Source organism: Cynoglossus semilaevis, chromosome 11 (assembly GCF_000523025.1).
Source record: "Cynoglossus semilaevis isolate Cse_v1.0 chromosome 11, Cse_v1.0, whole genome shotgun sequence".
In the NCBI taxonomy this organism is placed as follows: domain Eukaryota; kingdom Metazoa; phylum Chordata; class Actinopteri; order Pleuronectiformes; family Cynoglossidae; genus Cynoglossus; species Cynoglossus semilaevis.
This window is the reverse complement of record NC_024317.1, coordinates 3,255,415-3,277,859: the sequence shown is the minus strand read 5'-3', so window position 1 is coordinate 3,277,859 and position 22,445 is coordinate 3,255,415. Positions and strand designations below refer to the sequence as shown.

Genomic DNA, 22,445 nt, shown 5'->3' with positions numbered 1-22,445 from the left:
TATAGGGCTCTCAGGCAAATTTATTAGCATCTTTCCAGCCCGTCGACAGAAGGAGTAACATCTGGTGTGTTTCTGCTGCTCTTTAAGGTGGATGTAAAATAAAAACTGAAGAAACTAAACTCTGGTCTCCTGATATATATACATATATACATGTATGTATATATGTATGTATGTATGTGTATATATATGTATGTATATATATACACATATGTGTATATGTATGTACTGTATATGCATATGTATATGTACATATATGTATGTATATGCATACATATATACATATATGTGTATATATACATATATGTGTATATATGTGTATGTATATATGTGTATGTATGTATATATGTATATATATGTATGTATATGCATACATATATACATATACACATATATGTATATACTGTATATACATACATACACATATATACATACATGTATACATACATGTATATATGTATATATGTATGTATGTATGTGTATATATATGTATGTATATTGTATATGCATACATATAGACTTAATGTCACTAATATATATATATATATATATGGGAACACTTTACAAATTTGCATATGACAAAAAAAAGTAAGAATCCACATTGAACCAAAATGAGTTTTAAACTTCATTTTTCTTCCAATAGAATGCCTTATCGTCTTTAAGTCTTGTCTTAACAAACCTCAGAATGAGCAATGACTTCAACAAGGTGATATGCTAATACGCTGATGGTAAAAAACCTTGTCTTCCATTCCTTGGCATCATCAGTCAGGTGACATGTGACAGGTATTGGCGTTTCAGCCTGCGTTGTAATCACACATATTGGATAAGAGGGTTAAATATAAACCGGCGGAGCTCATTGGCCGCCTGTAGGTGGAAAAAACGTCTGAACGTTTGTGAGAGAGAAAGGAGTCGAATCCTTCGCAAAGCAAAATTCATTAATATCTCCCATTAGAGAGGATTATCCCTGTGCTCTGTGACATCTGGCTGGAGGAGCTCCAAACTGTGTCCAGCTGGCCTTGACACGGTGAACCAGTAACTCAGCTCTGGCAAAGGAAATCTATGTCCAGCCTCCAGAAGGCTGCTTATCTTTAGACGTAATTATACATGCCAGAACTCCTAGGACGCCACGTGTAATTACCAGCTAAGTCTGAACACAGCCTGCAGGGATGGAGCTGCACTTAGTGAAAGTGAAACTGAAAAAGAAGTAAAAGAAAAAAAAAATCTCAGTAGTTCCTGAAAGACTCTAAACCAGGAGAAAAACACGGATCACTGTGACACCCAGGTAAAAAAGAAGAGAGAAAAACAGCTGTGGTTTAGAGGTTGATGCTCGGTCTGTATCTCCTCCTGCTCCTCCTGCTCCTCCTGCTGTGTCAAGTTATTTGCTCCTTTTTGCTAATGGCCTCCATAGAGATCTGTGTCAGCGTTGTAGGTGTAGAAGTCACCAGAGAGTTCTGTAGTGAATGCACCGATGGTTGTTGTTGGTACAGTTTGTTCGTCCACTGTGACTGGACTGTAGATGGATCGATCACTAAATAAAAAGCTTCGTGCGCATCATCGCAGTAATGGCTGCTGGGAGTTGGACATTTGACATCCTACATCCTGACTGGGTTTTGCATCTTTTAATCACACCTTGCATCTTAATCTGACTCTGTCATTTAGTCCAGTGTTTCCAAAATTATTATTGATTTTCTGGGGACCCATATTTTAAAAGTCACAAACCTTCGCGACCCATCCAAGTCCATAGACATTATTCGACCCAAAAAAAAATCTCGTGACCCACCTGAGGGTTGCGACCCAGTCTTTGGGAAACAATAATATAGTCCATGTCCCTCACACTAATCCCTTTGTCTTAACTCTCTTCTCTATCTTAGACTTTCAGTAAGAATAACCTTAAAGATAATGAAGGCAGGGTGCAGGTAGTTCCCATTCCACCCCTGTAGAGGGTGCCATGATTACATTTTTTCCAGTCCAGTAACAGCCTAAATGTCTGTTCTGCTCAAATCTGCTCCTCTAACTCGAACTGTCAAACAGTTTTTTATTTCCTAAATGAAAACGTTATACATTCATCTTGGGAGAAGAATTTCACTGGTTCTCTGGTTATAATCACTGCAATGAGCGCCATTAAGACAACATGCTCTGACAGAGTCACTCTTGTTAGTCATATAATGTTTAATTAGCATCTTGAGGCACCAAAAAAAAAAAAACATCTTAATCACGATCCGTCTTATTCTCTAAAGGTGTATGAAAGTGAAAGTGTTTTTTTTTTTTTTTTTGTTCCTTGTGTTGACGCTCAATCATCACAGTGACACGGTGCACTCCTTGTGACCCTGTCCTCAGGCTAATGTAAGGCAAAGCGTGTCCACTTACCTCATTTTACTCCCGTCCTCCCCCCGGTCCCCCGCTCATACCTCATAAATGACGAGCTGGTAATGGAGCCGGCGTTTCAAATAATGGATTGGACGAGTGGCGTTTAGCGACTATCGCCACTTAACAGCCCGTGCAGAGTCAAGTATAGAAAAAAAAGAAATTGTGCAGACAAGTGATGACATTTTTTTTTTTCTTTTTCATCACAACACCATCTGTTTGTGAATGTAACGTCTGACCTGTGGGACCTGAACCGTCTGAACCAGACGTTCAGGCCACTGTAACTGACAGACGAGCAGCACACACACACACACACAGGGGACGGAGACACGGGGGTGAGGAATTTGGGGAGGACTGTATTTTGTCACAAAGATGAGTAAATAAGAGGAGTAAATCCTTGTTACATGTCTGCTAATAACAAATTATCTCCGTCAGTTGCACGTTTTTATTGTTACAGATCCCTCATCCATCAATATTGGCCCCTGTTGCCTCAGGCAAAGAATTGCTTTTGAAATTACTTTTTCTCCCAACGCGTCCCTGGAGAGCAGGCTTAGGGGAGTCAGGCAGAGATGGGAATGGCAGCAAAAAAAAAAAAAAAACCTCCCCTCAGCTCAACCTCCAATGAGGTGTGAAGTTTACCAAAGTAGGGAAATATAGGCTCATGAAATTAACTTTTTTTATTTTTTATTTTTTTGCAAATTTCACAGCTAGCTTTAGTGTGCAAGGGTGATAGTCACTTAAAACGAATTTTTTTTTTTTTTTTTTTTCACACACCACCTAATCTGTCAGTGTCCAGTTACCGAGGTGGAAACTTCTTCATCTTCTCATTTCCACACTCTCAGTTCTCTTGAGCTGGAGCAGAATCTCTCGCTGTCCTTCAAAACACCGCGTCGGCAGCAGCAGCAGCTGACTGGGCTCAGCTGGAAGACATCTGAGGGTTTACTGACTTTTGTTGTGGCTGAATTTTAGAATGAAAAAAAAAAGAAAAAAAACCAGCTGTAGTGGAGAAGGGAGGTCAGGAGCCTGCAGTGGTGTTCTCTCCTCTCTCTCTCTCTCCTAATCTCTCTCTCTCCTCCCCTGGGTGTTTATAGATCCTTTTTATATTTATTTTTTTAAGTTCAGTCGGTGCTTGTGTTATTTTTCCCTCACATGGTTGTGAGATTTGTCTGATGGTGTCGGTGCAGTCTATCAGTGGCGAGAGCATGAAGGATCATGGGAGATATGATGCTCTCTTTTTAAGTTAACGTTACATGTGTCAGTTACCAAATTGTGAGTTACAAATTGTGAGTTAGGAATGATTTGAATTTGTCTTTGACTGCAAGGACATTGAATTGCTGAGGGAATTGAGCCGTTGTGTGTTTGTCCTTGACTGCAAGGACATTGAATTGCTGAGGAATGATTTGAATTTTGAAATTAAGCCATACAATCACCCAAAGTTATCACTGACAATATTTATATAGTGAAGGGAGAATATGATGTATTTTTCGTAGATGTTAAAATAATTTTGGATGAAGAGCAGAGCACTTCCTTTTTGCACTTCTCACTTGGGAAGCTAAATCATCTAAGATTCATATTCTTTAATAGAAATAAAAACGGTCACATCGTATCAGCAGTAATTGTGTGTGTGTGTGTGTGTGACTGACAGCAGTGACCCATTGTTTAATGGCCGCCAGATCAATACACTGTATCTGCTGCCAGCATGAGTGAGTGCTTCCCCGCCCAGAGCCCAGGTGATGTGTGTTCCCTGACAATAAACATTATCTGCTAATGCTGAACAGGCATTGTCACTCATTATTATTACTGCCCACATGATGCAGACATTAAGAGACTCGGAGGGTTAGGGGTGGGATGATTGAACAGATTTATCTCGGCCCACTGTCTCACCGCAGCCAACGACGCTGATGTACGGCTCCAGCGCTGCTGCGTGAGCAGAGTAGGAGGAAACGGTGAAGGTGCACGGGAGTAACTCTGTAATTTAGTCAAATCAATGAGAAGAAAAACATACATCAGCCGATGAAAGGAAAGGAAAGGGAAGAGGAGAGAAGGGAGAGTGAGTTATAAAATGTACGTGCAGTCGTTCTGAGTGGATGCCAGGGACGTTACGATGAGTGTTGCCAGCTCCCATCTGTGCTCTGTCAGAGCCAAACTCTACAACCGCACAACAAACATCTCACAGTGAAAACCCTGAACTGATTCAACTCATTATTTTATGGTAAACACCCATCACTGAATTAAGGACCTGCTTCACACATCAAACAGACGGATTCACCAGCAACGTCAGACTGAACACGTCATAACAGTTACACTCTGACAGGTTAATTACCGTATTTCACGGACGGTACGTCGCGCCGTAGTATAAGTCGCACCAGTGCCCTCTAGAGACTGTTGGTGTGAAAATGACAAACATGTACATTTTCAGTGGCAGATACTGGTACACAAGCCTAGAGTGCCCTCTAGTGGCTTTCTGTGTGTAAATTACGAACATATAATTTTCAGTGGTACACAGGGCTAGAGTGCCCTCTAGTGGCTGTCAGTGTGTAAATAACAAACGTGAGAAATGATATCTTTTAATATTAAATCGCACTTGAGTATATGTCGCAAAACCAGCCAAAGGATGAAAATAGAATGTACGACTTGTAGTCCGTTAAATACGGTAATAAAAGGAACAGTCCGTTAAATACGGTAATTAAATACGGGAATAAAAGAAACATTTTACTAAACTTGAGTTGTGTAGCGCTGCACTGCTGTTCTGTATTGTTGGTCATACTGGGTGTACTCGGAGAGACAAATATTTTCTGATGTGGTACTGGGTGTAAAAATACAAAACAACACAAAAATATGACATTTACTGCCGACCTTAGGAATAACTAAGATTCTTCACGGACTGTTTTCCCGGCGGTCCACTGGGAACAGGTTTTGCAGCATCAGGACCAGATCAGCAATGGTTTCATACACCAAGCCACCAGATTCTTAAACTCACGACATTAACCCCTCCCACTCTCTCTTATCCCCCCCCCCATCCCTCCATATATGCACGCAGCACATTCAAAACTGAACAATATATGCACAAAGCACATTTAGGAGCCATTCCTGGCCTGTTCCTAAATTACCCTATAGTGGGAAGCAGTGCAATATGCTGACACACACACACACACACACACAAAACACAAAAAGGTGTTTCTACATTGCTAAAGTATGCAATATATTTATATTATATTTTTTGTGCACTGGTTGTTGATCTTATTCTGTCTGTGTTTTTTGTCGTCTGTTTCTCCATCTCAGGTTGATGTTGTTTATGTTGAGTTACACTGTGTGGTTATCTCTGGTTGTTTTTCCATTTTTATACTTTAATATTGCCATATATATTTCATTATTGACGTGCACTGCCTGGTGTGTGTTCTGAGTGACAGTAAAGACAGGAATGGAATGGATTGGAATCGAACTCTCCTCGGTGTCATGATGTGATGAAATAAATGTCAGTATCTCAGAGTTGATGTTTCGATCTTTTACCTGTTCTCCTTCAGAGGCCTGCGGAGAAGTGCCGTTACGTGGTGGGCAGCATCCTGTGCGAGGGTGAGGAGAAGCCCGACGAAGAAGTGCAGAAGATGTACGAGAAGTTTGGCTTCAAGGTGTTTTCTCTGCCAGAAGTGAGCCACGCCGTGACCACCAGCTTCCCCTGCACCACGACTCTGTCCCACGTGCTGGGACCGTCGCGGGTTTATCCCAGACTCGCTTCTTACATCGAGGTACGTGAGTCACTCTGAAGTTTGAAGTCTTTTCTCTTGTTTAATTCATCACACGAGCGGCCGAGGTCTTTAAAGTAGATTAAGATTAAAGTGTAGAAATCGAAGGTATGTCGGAGCGCTACATCCCGTACGCCGATCTCTGTCTCCTCAGGACAGACCTAAAAAAAAAAAAAAAAAAAAACATTGACATTTACGGGTGACATTTACATGCCGGAAGTCAATGAGGGACGTCCCACCGCATGAATAATTCTCATGTGCGCTTGTTGTGTGAGTGCATGCTCATCCGTGCGTCCGTGTTTCTCCAGCTGTTTATTTAAACCTGTGCCTTTTCACAGAGCGTAGAAAGAATCCCTGCCACTAAACAGAAGGACACGTTATGTCCAGAAAACACCCTCCATGTTTTCACAATCAATTTTTACGGTTGAAATGGTCTTCACCGTTTATGGCAGGGGTGGATGGGGCTGTTAAAGTGCACTACGGTTGTTTTCCAATTCTGTTGTTTGGAATTGGCAGAACCTGTCAAATTTAGGAGTCAAACTTGAATGTATATGTGTATAAATAGATTTATACTCCCAGAATTTAGGAGTCAAACTTTAATGTATATGTGTATAAATAGATTTATATATTTTTTTAAATTTTATTTGTATTTATTTAGTTACAACGAAACTGAGCCTCTGCTTTTAACCCATATGTATGCATATACATATGTGTATATTTATGTATATATGTATGCATATATGTGTATATATGTTCATATTTACATATGCATACATCTATATATATATATATGTAAATATGCATGCATATATGTCTATGTATGTATTTATATGTATGCACATATATATGTGTATATATGTTTATATTTACATATACCTATATGTATATTTATGTATTCACATACAGGTATATGCGTATATATGTATTATGTATATATGTATGCGTTTAGTCATATACATATGTGTATATATGTATTTGTTTATGTGTGTGTGTTTATATGAACTATATATTCACAATAGCCAAAAAAGCCCTTGCAGCAACTTTGTACAACTGTTAACTTTGTACCTTTTTTAAAGTTTAAAGCATTTAAACATTTTCTTCTTTTTGATCAGTTTATACAGTAGTAGTATTTGGGATCATGATCCTCTAAGAGAAGTTGGCAGCTCAGTTGATCGTCTGTTTTTCATTCTCCGTCTTTGCCTTTTGGCTCTCCTCGTTGTGAAAAAAGCCTGCACCAGATGGCAGGACCACGTCCTAACATGTGCACTGACACAGGCTAAATGCTCTCAAGACATGGGCTATAACATCCAGCTTTGTTCACATTTAGCAACATTTTTTTTAGCTTGTTTTTTTAGGGTCTAGTGCTGTTACATAACAGCGTCTGTGTGCGTAGTTCTGTCAGCTAGCATGGCCTGTTTGTCAGGAAAGCTGATGTCAACTGAAAGAAAGCATCAGTTTTTACTTTCTGCTTCTTGTCTGGAGACGGAAGCACTTGTCGCAACCCATCAGCTGACCCGAGTGTTTGTGACTGGTTGTTAGGAGGTGTGCTTGAACGGCGGATATGCTAATAACACACACACACACACTGACAAAAAAAAAAGAAAAAAACAGTTCAGTTGTGGAGCGTTGAGTGCACCATGTTATCCTGCCACAGCAAGACTAATGAATAATGGAGTAGGATTTGGAAAGGATGGTATGTGGATGTCTGCATAAAAACTGTGCGTATGATTAATTGAGTAGGTCTGTAGTGTACGGTACTTTGAAAAGAGGGAGACACGGGCGTGACGTAAACTGGTGCTCCACTGTAGCTGCTCTGCTTTTGTTAGATATATATATATACATACTGTATACATATATATGTATGTATGTATGTACGTATATAAATGTATGTATATACTCTATATATATATTATGTATATGTAAATATATAGTTGTAAATGTAACTGGCCACTGTAGATTATGATTATATACATAGAAATATATTTATACATAGTATATACATACATACATTTAGGTTACATACATATGTATATACAGTATGTATGTATATACAATATATATATATTATATAATATATATACGTATATGTATACATAAATATATTTACACATGTATATATGTATATGTTAATATATTTGTAAATTTAACTGGCCACTGTAGGTTCTCATTATATACATATAACTATATGTAAATATATAGTTGTAAATTTAACTGGCTACTGTAGGTTCTCATTATATACATATAAATATATTTACATATATGTATATATGTATCTGTAAATGTATATTTGTAAGTTACACTGGCTACTTATAGCCAGTTGTATATGATCATCATTGTATATGATGTAGGTTCTCATCTTTTTACTGTAGGTTCTCATTATTCCAAATGACCCACAGCAGGATGGCGAGGGGTGAGTCGTGTCAAAGGCAGTGGGTGAAACGGGGAGACATAAATAAATCGTCCGTCAGACCATAATGATTTGGTCAAACTCCATTTGTGGTAATTCTGTCCAACGTAAGTGGAGGCACCTTTTTAAGCGTAAAAGCAGAAAGTCTCCCATTTCTATGTGGCTTCCTCAGACCCATCCCTGAAGGTCCCTGAAGGAAGCTTCAAACCTCATAAAATCATCATTGTTTTCCTTCTTTATGGAGCATGCCATAGCGTTGTATGCCTTTCAGGTCCCAGAGCAATTAGAGCGCTGAGTGCATCCAGAAAATATACACACTCCTTCACATTTTGCTCATATTGTCTCTCAGCCAGGCGTTACTAAAGCCACCAAACCTCATTTCCTTTATCGTCTCCTCTTATACCTTCATGTGACAGCAGTGAAACGAGGACTTTAGAAACATTTCTTTAGTTTAAAAAAAATCAAACAAAACAGGTCCTTAAACATGACATTTATGTGACCTTTCGGCATTTTTATTTTGGGCCGTTTATTCTTATATTTTACCAGGAATAATCCTTTAGGAATCACTTAGTGGCATAATAGTTCTACATTAAAACAGAAGGTAAATCAGACACTAAAAAACTTAATTTCCATTACATTTAACTATAAGACATCTACATAAAAACAGACGGTAAATCAGACACTATAAAACTGAATTTCCATTACATTTAACTATAAGACAATGTAATCATCATCAACATTGAGTGCGTGTGTGCATTTAGTAATTAATTAGACATTTCCAGAAACTTTGTCCCATAACTTTCTTAGTCCAAAGTATCACAGCCATTTCTTATTTTTCTTCTACTTTTTTTAAAAACATTTTTTTATTTGACCTCTGGTAGTTGAAGTTTGTATTTTATGGACTTTTATAAACCTTTTTTAAAAAATGTTTTATTCTTGATCCTGATAAATATTTGCTCCTTATCAAAAAGTTATTTTTGATAAATTTGTATCAAACTTGTATTAATCATTTTTATTTTTGAATGAACGCTCAGACCTTAACACACAAGTCAAAAGCATAACTGTAAAAACACACATTATTAGTATAATTTTGACCAGTGTTGTTTTTTGTAGAAGAAAATACATCATTTAAACTTCTCTTTAAACATAGTTTTTGAAAATTATCTGGACTCTATTGAAAACATAAGGTGTGTCTAATCATTTCTCCTCAGCTGTAAACTGAAAATTGCGTAGCCTGCCTTTAGTTCAGAGCGTTGAGTCAGAGAGAAGCCGAGGGCTGCATTAGACACAGGAGCAGCAGGTTTTTTCCTCCTCGTGACGGACTCTAATTTGTTCTTCATTTAACTTTTCCAAACTGGATTACCTGGCCATTCATTTGTACTTAATGAAAACTTTTGTGCCTGCAGTTTGCAACTTTTTTTTTTTTTTTTAAACCACCAGAAGGAACGCCACGACGAGGCCTGATTCGATGCACCTAAAAATACCCAGGGGCCAACTGGCCCCAGTGAGATACTTATGGTTATAATTAAGCTCCATGCAAGTGTAACGGATTAAAACAAATTTATTCAGTACATAATAATTGTCCCTCTTCAAATGGCAACGGAATTAACTCCAAGCCGTCGCGTCTTCAGGTTGAATAACACCAATTAAAATGAAGGATGATGAAATTTAACCCAAAAAAAAAAAAGTTTTCTTTTTGTTTGCTGTGAGAACTTATAATGTCAGAATCCGACTGCAGCCTGTGAGCAAACACAAAGTTCACACAGTTGGTGCAGGTGTGTACTGTATTTGTGCTACAGGCGTCTCTGTTATACAAAAAAAAAAAACAATATTTATTTTGTCATTTGAATTCGTGTCTCTTGCATGTCGTATAACTCGGGGAAAGCTAAAATAAAATCTACATCCAGGAAACCTCGGCGCTCCGCCGCTCGGTGTTGCGGTGTCCTCACTTTAATTTTGCTCATGGTTTATTCACCAGCCTCTCTCTCTCTCTCTCACACACACACACACACACACTTCTTGGGATGTTATTATTTGTTGAATTAAATATAGAAAATTTTTATTTGCTTGTCCACAACATTTATATTTCATGCCATAGCCTGATTAGGGGTCAGGAGGTCAGGGGGTGCATCTGTGGGGTAAACAGCAATCAAGATGGCCTTCACTCTGTTCAGGTGGCTCCTAACGGGGGGGGGGGTGGGGGGGGGGGTGTTCAAATGTGGCATTATTTTGGGAATAACTGTCACCTAAATGTGTCAGGAACCATGTAGTCGTACTGTAACTGAGGCTGCAGTTTTTTGTTTTTTTTTCTCCTCGAGCTGCAGTTTTTTCTGCTCTCTTCAACTGTCTGTCCTGTCAGAGGCTGCGGGTTTGAAACCGCAGCATAGGCTGCTAAACAAACCATGAAGCTCAGTATTTGGAATATGTGTCATATGCAGTATATTTTAGTTGTTCTGCTGGTTGGATCATTTTGTTTATGTAAATTGGATTTTGAGCAGTTTGTTTACATTGACAGGTTACTGTAGCTGGAAATAAAAAAAAGAGAGAAATACTAGGGCTGTTAAATATTTAAAATTTTGAACTGAATAAATCACTAGGTAGATGTGGATTAGTCGTGATTAATTATAATTAATCAACATCTGTAAATGTGAAGTAAGTAAAGCTGTCAGTTGTCCCAGTCACAGACCAACTTCTCCACACTGTTGGTTATCGATTTTGGAGAAACAATTTCTGCCCTTGTGTTAAAACGTGTGATGTGATTAATTTGACAAATTAAAAAATGTGACAAACCCGTTAATCGTATCAGCCTTAGAAGATCACTTTTAAACACAACACCCCGACCCCCCGACCCCCAGAATGCATCTTGTTTATGGATTGTTGGTGAAGTTGTTGATAGAAAACTAACTATAAAATGTTTTACGAGGTGATTCCGTTCTGGGAAACTTTCCCATTCTCCTTCTCTTTATCAGCAAGAGTCGGACCAACCCGACAGATGTTTTATCACAGCACCGCAGTAAAAAAAAAAAAAAAAAAAAAAATCACCTGAACTCAGATAATACATCATCGTGAAAGCAAACAGAAGCTGTTTGGAATATATCCTGTGGCCGGGACATAAAAACCCTCGGTGAGTTTGTTTCACTTGGGGAAAATAGAGAGAAATGGTGTTATCTGATCCTGACGTTAACGCCCACCAGGCTCTCTGTTGGCTTTCATCTGCTCCACCACAAACCTTAAAGCTATATCCTCCCTCCCTGCTCTCAACACTGCCCCCCCCCTCCCCCCCGCCCTCCTCCTGTATAATCATCTCCAGTTAGAAGCTTTTAAATGACCGTACGATGACCCCTGCCCAAAACCCCCCCCGTCATTCTACTGGTTCTAGGAGTTTGACGCCGGCATCCACAGTCCTGTCGGTGTATCCACGGACTCTGAAGTATTTCTGAGCTCTGCGGTTCTGTTTGTCAGGTAGAAACAAAGAGAGAGTCGGTGAGTGATGTGTATCTGCTGTGGAGCTGGGCGACGGCTGGTGTTGGAGGAGGAACACGCCTCCCTGCTCTCTGTTTTTGTACATCCTTGTGGTTTAGAATGCAGGCAAGACAAGTCTGCTTCATTATTAATGCTGTCGTTCCTCACCGTTGGTTCTTTTGACATATTTTCATTGGTGAACACAAGGCTCCTGTGGTCTGGAAGAAAAATAATAATAATAATAATAATAATAATAAGCCTGGCATCAGGTCGTGGTCCGGAGCTGGAGGTGGTCTCCGTCCTGCAGGGTTTCATCTTCCCTGTTAACAATTAATATGACTGGCTGTTATTTGGTGCGGAGCAGTTTAACGGTCAGTGGTGGAGACATTTGGCTGCAGCCTCCACAGGTGCTGATGACATTTTCTTTGCTCTCTGTCTTTTACTTTCGTATGAGGAGGGGCCAGAAAATAGGATGAGGAAATGGGACCAGGCGTCATTAAAGTGAAGCTGTTGTTATATGTTAAACATTGTTAGGTTTTATTAGAGATTTTGTGTTTTTTTTTTTTTTTTTTTTTTTTTTTTTTTTGACAGACGTGACTGCTGCGAACACAGATGATCCAAGAATAATCTTGGACTTTCTCCACATCTGTAGGCAGCGCTCACTGTTTTAGCTGTACCTCCATACAGTACAGTCAGGACTCTCTGTACAACACAGTACATTTAGTATTATTTATTATTCGGAGTAAATTTTCTACAATCAGCCTTAAAATGTTCTAATCTGTTGTTTTTAAAATTAAAATAAATGAACTGCATGTAGAGTAAATTTATTGTGGTGTTTTTTAAAATTAAAATAAATGAACTGCAAAATCATGAATCTAAAATCATGAAGAATATATTTTGACATATATTCTTCTTACTGTAAGTAAATAAAATTGCACTCTCCAACTAGTACTATATAGTATAGTACTTTACAGTATATCAAACTGAAACACAGTAAAGAAAACACAACAGACCAATTAGGACAAAAGGGAGTGGATCTAAAATGATCCCAGAAGAAAAACATTTTATATATGAATCTTACTTTTGTTACTCTGAATAACTACAATCTAATAAAGTACAAATAGTACAAAAAATACACAGAGGACCCACATACACACGGAGACATGTCCATTTTATTTATTTATTGTTTCATTTGTATGTGTATTTACTGACATACTGTAGTGATATATATTTCAATTCTTTATATAACTACAGCATCTAAAGGGTTAATATTACTTTTTGAAGATTAAAAACACATTCCTGAAGTTTTCTTGCTTTGACGTTACACCCGCACCAATTTAACAAACTTGTTAATTAAGTGTGAAATAAATTTTTAAAAAAAATCAAAAGAAAAAAAAAAAGTAATGCTTTTTAAGACATGTACGTTCTAGAAGCTGCCGTCGAGACGCTCGGTAATGTTTAAAAAAAAAAAAAAATCTACTGAGTCTTTGAAGCAAAATGATCAGCTGTAGTTTCACATATTAATGATTTTATCATGATTAATTGTGTTTGATTCCACCGCTAGTCTGTGATTAATCAGGTACGAAATTAAATCGTTTGAAAATGATGATGATTTTAGATTATATAATAAAATAATCATTATTTGATATAAAATACATGATAATGAATAAAACTTTATATTTGACACCAAACTGTAGCCACTGTTACCAAATTGGCGGCTGTTACAGAACAGAGACGTTTGTGTGAGTGAAATGTTTTTTGTTTTTTTTTTGTCATGTAAAGGTCATCACCTAGGCTTGTTACCCCGTGTGTGTGTGTGTGTGTGCGTGCGTGAGTGTGTGTGTGTGTGTGAGGAAGAGTCTGCTCCAGCTCAGTGACTGGCATGTTGTCAAACCTCCACATCTTATGATTCATGACCAGATGTCAGTGCTGTAGTAACTCACAGACCCGAGTCACTGACCTTCAACAATTTGTGTGTTTCAGACTGACTTGTTAGCACTGCCCCCGTGTGCTGTGTGTTTCAGACCACTGACTTGTTAGCACTGCCCCCGTGTGGACCCCTGCACTGTATTTGCTGTCACTCAGGGTCCTTTTTTTATTATTATTTTTTTTTTTTTTTTTTTAAATGAGACGGGCAACAGGTTGTGTTCGTCTGAAGGAATAAACTCTGAGCTGCAGTGACAGGGAACACCAGAGCCTGACGCTGATGTCAGAGGAACACAGCAGTTTTTGATTCTGTCACACATTTATATATCACACTCTGAGATCCCACACACTTTTTTATTACTTTTATTGACGCGGACAAAAATATCTGATCTGTGTGTTTTTCGGAGAATTTGTCTCCGACGGGAGAAGACAGACAGAACAACTGCTGCAAACAGGAGTCAAATATCTCGTACTGGGAACGATCGTTGCAGTACCACACACCTACCACATGTTGCTGCACAGTCTTAGTCTGTTTATCTTATCTTGAGTGAGAGCAAGAGTTCAGTTTAACTACACTCATTAATATAGTATAATTAATATAGTTAAAACACGTTGAAACAGCAAACATTTTTGTACCAAGGATCAGTCGGCCAGTACCGGCCAGTACCACAGAACCGATTGTTCTGTGATCTTTTAGGATCAGTACATTTTCCTTTTTTTGAAGTACATTTTCATTTGTCTTTAATTGAAGAAAGTAAATGGAAGTAATCGTAAACTCTTTAAATTCAGTAAATTATTGATTCTTTCACTGCGGCCCAGCGGTCAGTACTGGGCCACGGACCAGGGATTGAGAACCCTTGACCTTAAAAGACACCTCCACAGCATCAGTCCTGACATCTATTCTATTCTATTCTATTTTACCCCATCATAGTTTATTTTACTGCTTTTCAGATTCCATATTGATCTGTGATTGGTCAATCAGAAATGACAGGTTTAAAAAAAAAAGAAGTAATAATAAGGTTCTACTGGTTCTACTGTTGGTCTCACACCAACACGTTGACCATATGAGTCTCCTCCTGCCTCGCAGCCTTCACTGCCCTGTCACCGTGGGTGAGCTGATATTAAATAAACGGCCGACCGCCGAGAACGGCCCCTCTGGGTGGAACATACGGCAGCTAATCCTCATCCCTGTGGCAGCAGAGGCTCAAGAGCAGAGATGGAGCAGAGGTGTCGAAGGAGATCAGCTGTTGACATTTCCTAAAATGCAATTCAACCATTGCTCGCCCGTCCCTTGATTCTCTCTCCGCGCTGACAACAGCCGTAGCTGGAGGGCATTTGATTTTCAGGTTGTCACTCATTTGTCTGCTGCTGCTGGAGGAGGATTAAATCTGAGGAATCTCAGACTCAATCCCAGCGTTGAATTGTACACGTGGGGAGTCGTCAGCGCGCACGTTCTGGGATAATAAAATGCACGGGTTTTTTTATTAAAGAGCGAACTTTATGACTTCCATCTGATCCCGTCTGATTTTTATCACAGCTCGGGTCTAGACGGGATTTTATGTTACTGTAAATTTTAAGTAAAACGTTCACCTCCAAAAGTGATGGTATCAGTGTTATTGCTGCTGCTGTTCGAAATATTATTTTTTGTCAGCACCTTTGATGAGACACAAACTTTGCTCACACACACAAACACACATTTTTTTGGTATTTCCTGATGTAATAACATCAGCTGCTGGTGTCGATGTGGTGAAACATTTTTGGTATTTCCTGATGTAATAATATCAGCTGCTGGTGTCGATGTGGTGAAAGTGGTCACTGGGTGAAACTCAGGAGATTGATTCCCAATTTATTTGATCACTTTTTTCTGCAGTAATATTTAACATTTGCTTCACTTTAGAGAACGTTTAAAGTTCGGACGCAGGAATTCCCTGATGATTAAATGATGAGACGATTCAGAGGTGAAGTTTTATTCAGTTTTTTTTATTTTTAAACTGGTCGTTATGATGCCGTTCACGACTAGCCTGTAGATGTTTGTAGGAAAATAAGGGGAGAGTGGGACGAGAGGTGAAACGTCTTCAGAAAAACCACCTGGAGGACTGAGAACCTCCACAGAGTCTGGCTGTTTTTTACCCCTTTAAGCAGTGGTGGTTTGGTGGTTAAGGAAGCCTTTACCCCTTTAAGCAGCGGTGGCTTGGTGGTTAAGGAAGCGGGCTTGGTTCTGGAAGGTTTCAGGTTCGAGTCCACCAGCTGCCATGTTACCACTGAGGTGCCCTGAGCAAGGCACCGTCCCCACACACTGTCCCTCCTCTCTCCTCTCTCCTCTCAGAGCGTGTCGACAAGAGGTCACATTTGGTCGTGTGCTTTGTTCACGTTCTTTCTTTCCTCCAAATGTTGTCGCGTTTATAAAGTTGGTAAATAATCAACCAGGTTCTCGGTCGGTCGGCTGTGAGTTGATTAATTTAGCAGTGCAGTCGTAACGTTCTCTTCATCTGCGACGAGACGCCTGTCCCACTGTGGAGCTCGTCTCATTTTCACCTGTTGGCAGAGCTGCGTGGAATCAGAGGCGAGGGTGTTGATTAAGAGACGGAGACAATATCATCTCATCCCTCCCTCTTCCTCCCTCCCTCCCTCCCTCTTCCTCCCTCCTCTCTCCTCTCTCCTCTCAGAGCGTTCACTCACTCTTAATAAGAATGCAGCGAGCTCCCGGGTGAAGCAGAGTCAGGCAGATATATTTATGTGTGGATGTAGTGAAGCGTGTCTGTCAGGACACGTCCAGAAATATAAGCTGTCAAAGGGAGGCTTTACACATGTGCATGGATGCATGCGTTTGTCGGCAGATATGATGTGCATGTGTGGCTGAGTGTGTAACCAATAAAACGCTAGCAAATTGATTGTAAGCAGCGGTCTGCGTTCCAAAGTGCCACCGTCGGCCGTGCGGACGAGCGTTCTGGCTCCTAATTTGATCGTCCAACGGCTAATGCAATCTGTGTTACAGCGCCATGGCGGATTGGGATTATAGCAGGGACGGACGCACAGAAGAAGAAGAAACGTTAGGTCGACACCCATAACACAGCCATCAGTGGAAAACAATAGAATAACAGGGAGTGACTACGTTTGTCTTTGTCTGTTTTAGGCACCTTTTCATCCAAGGTAGTTAGTGGTGACTCACGGTAATCCTGTTTGTCATTGGTGGTTGTCGGGCTGACGCCTAACTGCCATCGTCAATCGGCTCCATCCACTGGAAAATCTGAGTCAGCGTCACATCACTTTAAGGCTAAATTAACACGTAGCCTTAAAGTGATGTGACGTGTTTGGTCTTTGGAGGAGATTGATCGGGAGATGAAAAAAAAAGGTTCGGGATCGGGACGACGAACCGATCGAAGGGTGATGGTGGTACGACAGGAACAAGGCCTTAAATACAGAGAACTGGTGGAGAAGGGGAGGGGCTGGGGCTCATCGTAGGTTAGCCTGTACATGTGTTATAGCTGTAGCGAACAACTGCTAACTGCTAACAACAACAAACCGTATCTTTGAGCCAGAAGAACGATGGAAACCTGGAACCAACCTGGGTGTTTGGCAGTGGTTCAGAGTTGGGTTTGTCACTTTGACCTCACTTACAACATTACAGAAGTTCTTGGACGTCATTGGCTGTCTCCCCAGTGACAACCCAGTTAGCTAGAGCTCATTTAAGGCAGCGTTAACTCTTCAGCAACACGTAGTTGAAGTCAGGGTTGGAGCCAAAGGTTGGAGTGGATCCACCCAGTCCAGGGTAGTTTTGAGAGACTGTTTGTTTTGAGACACGGTTCTAGATTGTTCTAGATTATAAACCATCTAAATGTCTGAGTTGGTGGTCACTCCACAGATATAAAGATGTCCACCAGACCCCCCTACAAAGTCAGCTCCTTAGTATCATGACAACTTGACATTAAAGGTAACAGTAACCCCACAAACCTGACTATGAAGTAGAAGCTGACGGTGTTAGTAGGAGACAGGCTGTGTCACCCTCCTCCTCCTCCTCCTCCTCCTCCTCCTCCTCCTCCTCCTCCTCTTCCTCCTCCTTCTCCTCCTCCTCCTCTGCTGAGATGTTTTTTCCTCCTCTTTTGTATTGATGCCTTTCATCAGATCCCTTTTCAAACCATCTGTGTTAACTTCACTGTCATCAAAAGACGGTCCTTTTTTTCCTGTTTTATGTATTATTTTTTTCTTCTGGGAAACACAAGGAAAAAAAAAAACAAACCCCTCAGTGACATCAAAAGATTCCAACAGAAATCCATCCAACGAAGACTTGGATTTCACCACGACGTGTTCTCCAGAACAGCAAAGATGATGACTTCACAATGTGGAATTTTTTTTTTTTTTACTTGAAGTCTTTTCTTTGTAAGCCACTCAGAAACTCTGCTGGAAAATAGTAGAAAAGTTGAAAAAAGAAAAGCAGAAATAAAGTATAAGAAAGAAAAGAAACCCTCATCACGGTTTCTTATAAAGTTCTCTCTGAGCTTCCTGTCCAGTTCCATCATCTTCTGCCACATCTACTTCTATAGCAGAAGGTCATGTACTCTTAAGCACGTCTGAGATCTCCTCCCAAAGTGGCATCACACTGACAGCTCTCGTACCTGCTCGGTGTATAGATCTCCCATCCAGACAGAGCAGCAGCTTCCATCATGGTTTATGCATGTTCCTCCCTCTCTTTCTAACAGCGTTCAGACAGACTGTAATGGTCTACAGCGGACGCTCTGTGCAGCATATGAATGTTGGGTTGCGTGTTCGGTTCATTTTTGCTCAGTTCTGCTGTGTAATGTAAAAGAAAAAAGAAGAAGTGATGCAATTAAGAGACTCGCTGTCAGCGATTTATTAGCCATTAGCATTTTGATACTATAAGAAAAAAAAATGGTGCGTTTAAGAGCAGAGCAGAAGTGTGGACTGAAAAAAAAAAAAAAAAAAAAAAAACGCCGGTGATTTTGTTTGTCTCTGCTGGACAACAAAACGATTTTGGTTCTTTCTCTGCAGCAGGTGCCGGTGTGTGTGTGTGTGTGTGTGTGTGTGTGTCAGCGGGTGATTGGATCCAGGCCAAAAGAGACTTACACACTCGGTGACACACTGTGTTTCATTTTTCAAATCTTCCTCACGCCTTTTTGAAAACAACTCGTACTGTTTCCCATAAGGACACATCACTCTGCCTCGTAGGAGCAGAGCGCTAGCGCTGCCTTGTGTCGTAGATGAACATTTTTGTTTGATATTTTGCTTTTTTTAAAAATTCTCAGCCTTTTTTTTTTAGTAAAGAAATTGAAGACATCATTTCCTGGTTAATATATTTTTCCTCAGCTATTTTTTTAATTTTTTTTAAATACTTTGTAGGGATGTGGACTGGCAAGAATCTGGTGATATTTATCGCAATACAGGGGCAACCATACGATATATTTCGATAGCTAACAAGCTCACATTCCTCAGTTGACATTGGTAAAGAAAAATAAAAAACCCCACCCTCTTGACCTCAGGTGCCGCGCGCCCTGTGAAGCGCGGTGACGACGGCTAACTGGGCCGCAAATTTATTAATGCCATTCATGAAGCTGTCGCTCAGAGAAATGAGGCAGAGTGTGAAATACCATAAACATCTTCATGGCAGTGTGCAGTCTGCTGAGCAGGAGAGTGTGCTGAAGAGTGCACCGTGGGTAGAGGAGGGGCAAGCGAGCGAGCGTGACCAGCCAGAGATCCTGCTGCTTAATGGTCTCCTGTGTGTATGTTTAGGAACGTTTTTTTATGGATGGGTCGTGCGGCCCGTATGGGTCACATGCTGGGTCGCAGCAGCAGATATACAGTGGTGTACGGCAGGACGTTGGGGAGTTTTACTGCAAATAAGGCTGCACTGGAGGACAGTACATGACGTTACTGTATTCATCTTCTACCACTTCANAGAGTCTGCTCAGGTCAGTTCACCACATGTAGAGAAAGTCGACCGTTTACTCTCACACTTCCTGTGTTCGTTTGGTCAGTTTTGAGGGAACTTTTATCCCCATGAAACCGTTTGTATCATATTTTCTACAAGATTTTTTTTTTTCTAAAATGAACCAAAAAATATAACTTAAATTAATATAAAAAAGTCTCATATACAGTTTTTTTTAAATTTTTTTTTAATGTTTTATAAACATCTCGGTCTCATATACAGTTAAAAAAAAAATTGTTTTAATGTTTTATAAACATCTCTTCCAGAAATAATTTTTTTTTTAGTGTAATTTTTACAGCGAACACTAGGGGTGCTGGTGCTGATACTAATACAAATGATTTGTTTCCTCTTGGATTGAAATATACTTTCTGGAATATAAAAGAAAATAAATGTGACTGTAAAAATTGATGTAAAAATGCTGTAAAAATTGAAATGAAAATACTCGTATTTGCATATTTTTTGTAAATGAAAATACTCGTATTCGCATATTTTTTGTAAAAAAAAACAAACAAAAAAAAAACAGAAAATTAACCAAAATTTAGAATTTGTTGCCTACAAATATGCTTTTGGTAGTTTTGAAAAAAAACAGTATATGCTTTTGGTAGTTTTGAAAAAAAAAAAATCCTCTCACGGCAAACACTCACGTCTTCTTTACACAGAACGTAACCATAACAACCTGTTCCTGCACTCTCTGATTTCAAAGTTAAATAAATATTTATTTTTTCTACCCATAGTAATATCCAAATCAACACGGAAACTGTTGAACTGCAAATATCAGACTGAGGCGTTCATCTGTGTGTAGGTGGGTGGGTTGGTTTCACTTTTTGCACCAGTGTGCTAATTGAAGGGGAGCGTCCTATAAATAGAGCTTTCTTGGAACAATAATACCCTGAGTGGGAAGACAAATTTCTATCTTCCTCTCCCTGTCATTCGTGTGTGTGTGTGTGTGTGTGTGTGTGTGGTGCAGCTCTCATCGCCTCATCTGACAGTTTTAATTAGGTGATGATGGCCAATCCAGACGGCTTCCTGTTTGCTGTACATTAATACGGTGCCTTTACGGCAGGGCTGAGAGCAGACGCAGACCCTCAGCCTTCATTCATCTCCTTCCTGCTGCCAGCTCCGCCGCAGCTTTGAGGAATACCTTCATACGGTTGCTGCGTCCCCCCTGAGACTCGTTGGCAGCTTATTGTTCTTCACATTTTCGTGTCTGGGGAACTTTATTATATTTGGCTGAGAACGAAGACAAATTGTTTCCCTCTCCCTTTTTTTTTTAAATCCACTTTCCTTCCCTTTCCCGTTCATTTTAAACCAGTTCTGTTCCTCCGCTCCTTGGCGAGGGTCCGGTGTGTTTTCCGTCAAATCGGTGCAGTGTAGCGACGTGCATATTCAAATGAGCTGTCACTTTATATTATACAGTCAACTTCTGCATGCTCATATATTTATTTAGCACCAGGATGAATTCATTTCCAACGTGTAATTCTATAAAGTGACTGCGACCGCTGTCAGCAATTCTTATCAATTTGAAGCTCGGAAAAAATCGTAATTATACAAAATTTAACAGCCTATTTTTAAACACGCGGTTCCGTATATTAATGAGCCGGCCTAACGGATATCAGCGGGGATAGAATTTCATGGTCATATTTAACTATTCCACCAGGGCTCACAAATGCTCTCCTACATGTTACATCAGTTCATACGCCGCATTAAACATGGTTTCCCCCGCGTCACAAATCCTGTTAACGTATTAAAGCTAATTTTGACATGAGCCGTTTAAAAAAAAATAAATCGTCGTTTTCTGTAAGATAAATGCTCATCATTTACTGGATAAGATGAAAAGAAGGAGAATCTGGTTATTGTTTAATAATAAAAAAATTCAAAACCTACAATATCTTTGGTTTAAAAGGGAAAAAAAAGAAGAAAAATAGATTTTCTCCATCAAGTAAAATTTGTCAGATTATTTTGTTATGGATGATTTTACCAACATAAACTCTTTTAATTTTAATATTTCATATTCTATTTCCAATAAAAATGCATGATTTGTTAGTTAAACTGCAGTCGTCTGATCGTACGAGTGTTTAAGGTTCAGTGGTTCAAAGGACTACGAAACTTTTGAGTCTCTGTGAGGAGTCGTGTGCGATGGAGCGGACGAAAACACCCTGGTCTCCGACTCGACACTGTGTGTTATCGCACACACATCGTGGCGTTTTTCTTCCTGTTTTGTTCTTCTGAGAGAACTCCTTTGCTTCAAAAGCCATTTGGCAGCCACTCCACACCCCCGTCCCCACGTCTTCTGCAATCCCTCAGATTATCAGAGTATCCTGTCTCCATGGAAAACACAGAGGAGGGATCTCTGGCTGAGGCAGTTACCCTGGCAACAGGCTCGCTGAAGTCCTCTGCCCAGAACGGGAGTAAAACACGGCAGACTCCACCACAAATCTGAAAGTTAGCACTCGAGCGATGTGTGAGGTTACAGGAGGTCAGGACTGTGTACAAACATAAACAAACAAATATATATAAAAATATATATAAATATATATGCAAATATATGACATATATGTCGCCGAGAACCGCACGGTACCTCCGATTCTTGCGGGGGTCCCTTCGG

At 39.8% G+C, this 22,445-nt stretch overlaps 1 protein-coding gene across 1 annotated transcript in view; it reads left to right on the top strand.

The window, feature by feature from the left end:
• Window positions 1-22,445, top strand: part of tex264a (testis expressed 264, ER-phagy receptor a) — a 48,864-nt gene that overhangs the window by 5,173 nt on the left and 21,246 nt on the right. The window contains exon 2 of the mRNA XM_008319931.3: window positions 5,886-6,107. Within this exon, the coding sequence (XP_008318153.1) occupies window positions 5,886-6,107 (222 nt within the window). The remainder of the gene's footprint in view (window positions 1-5,885; window positions 6,108-22,445) is intronic.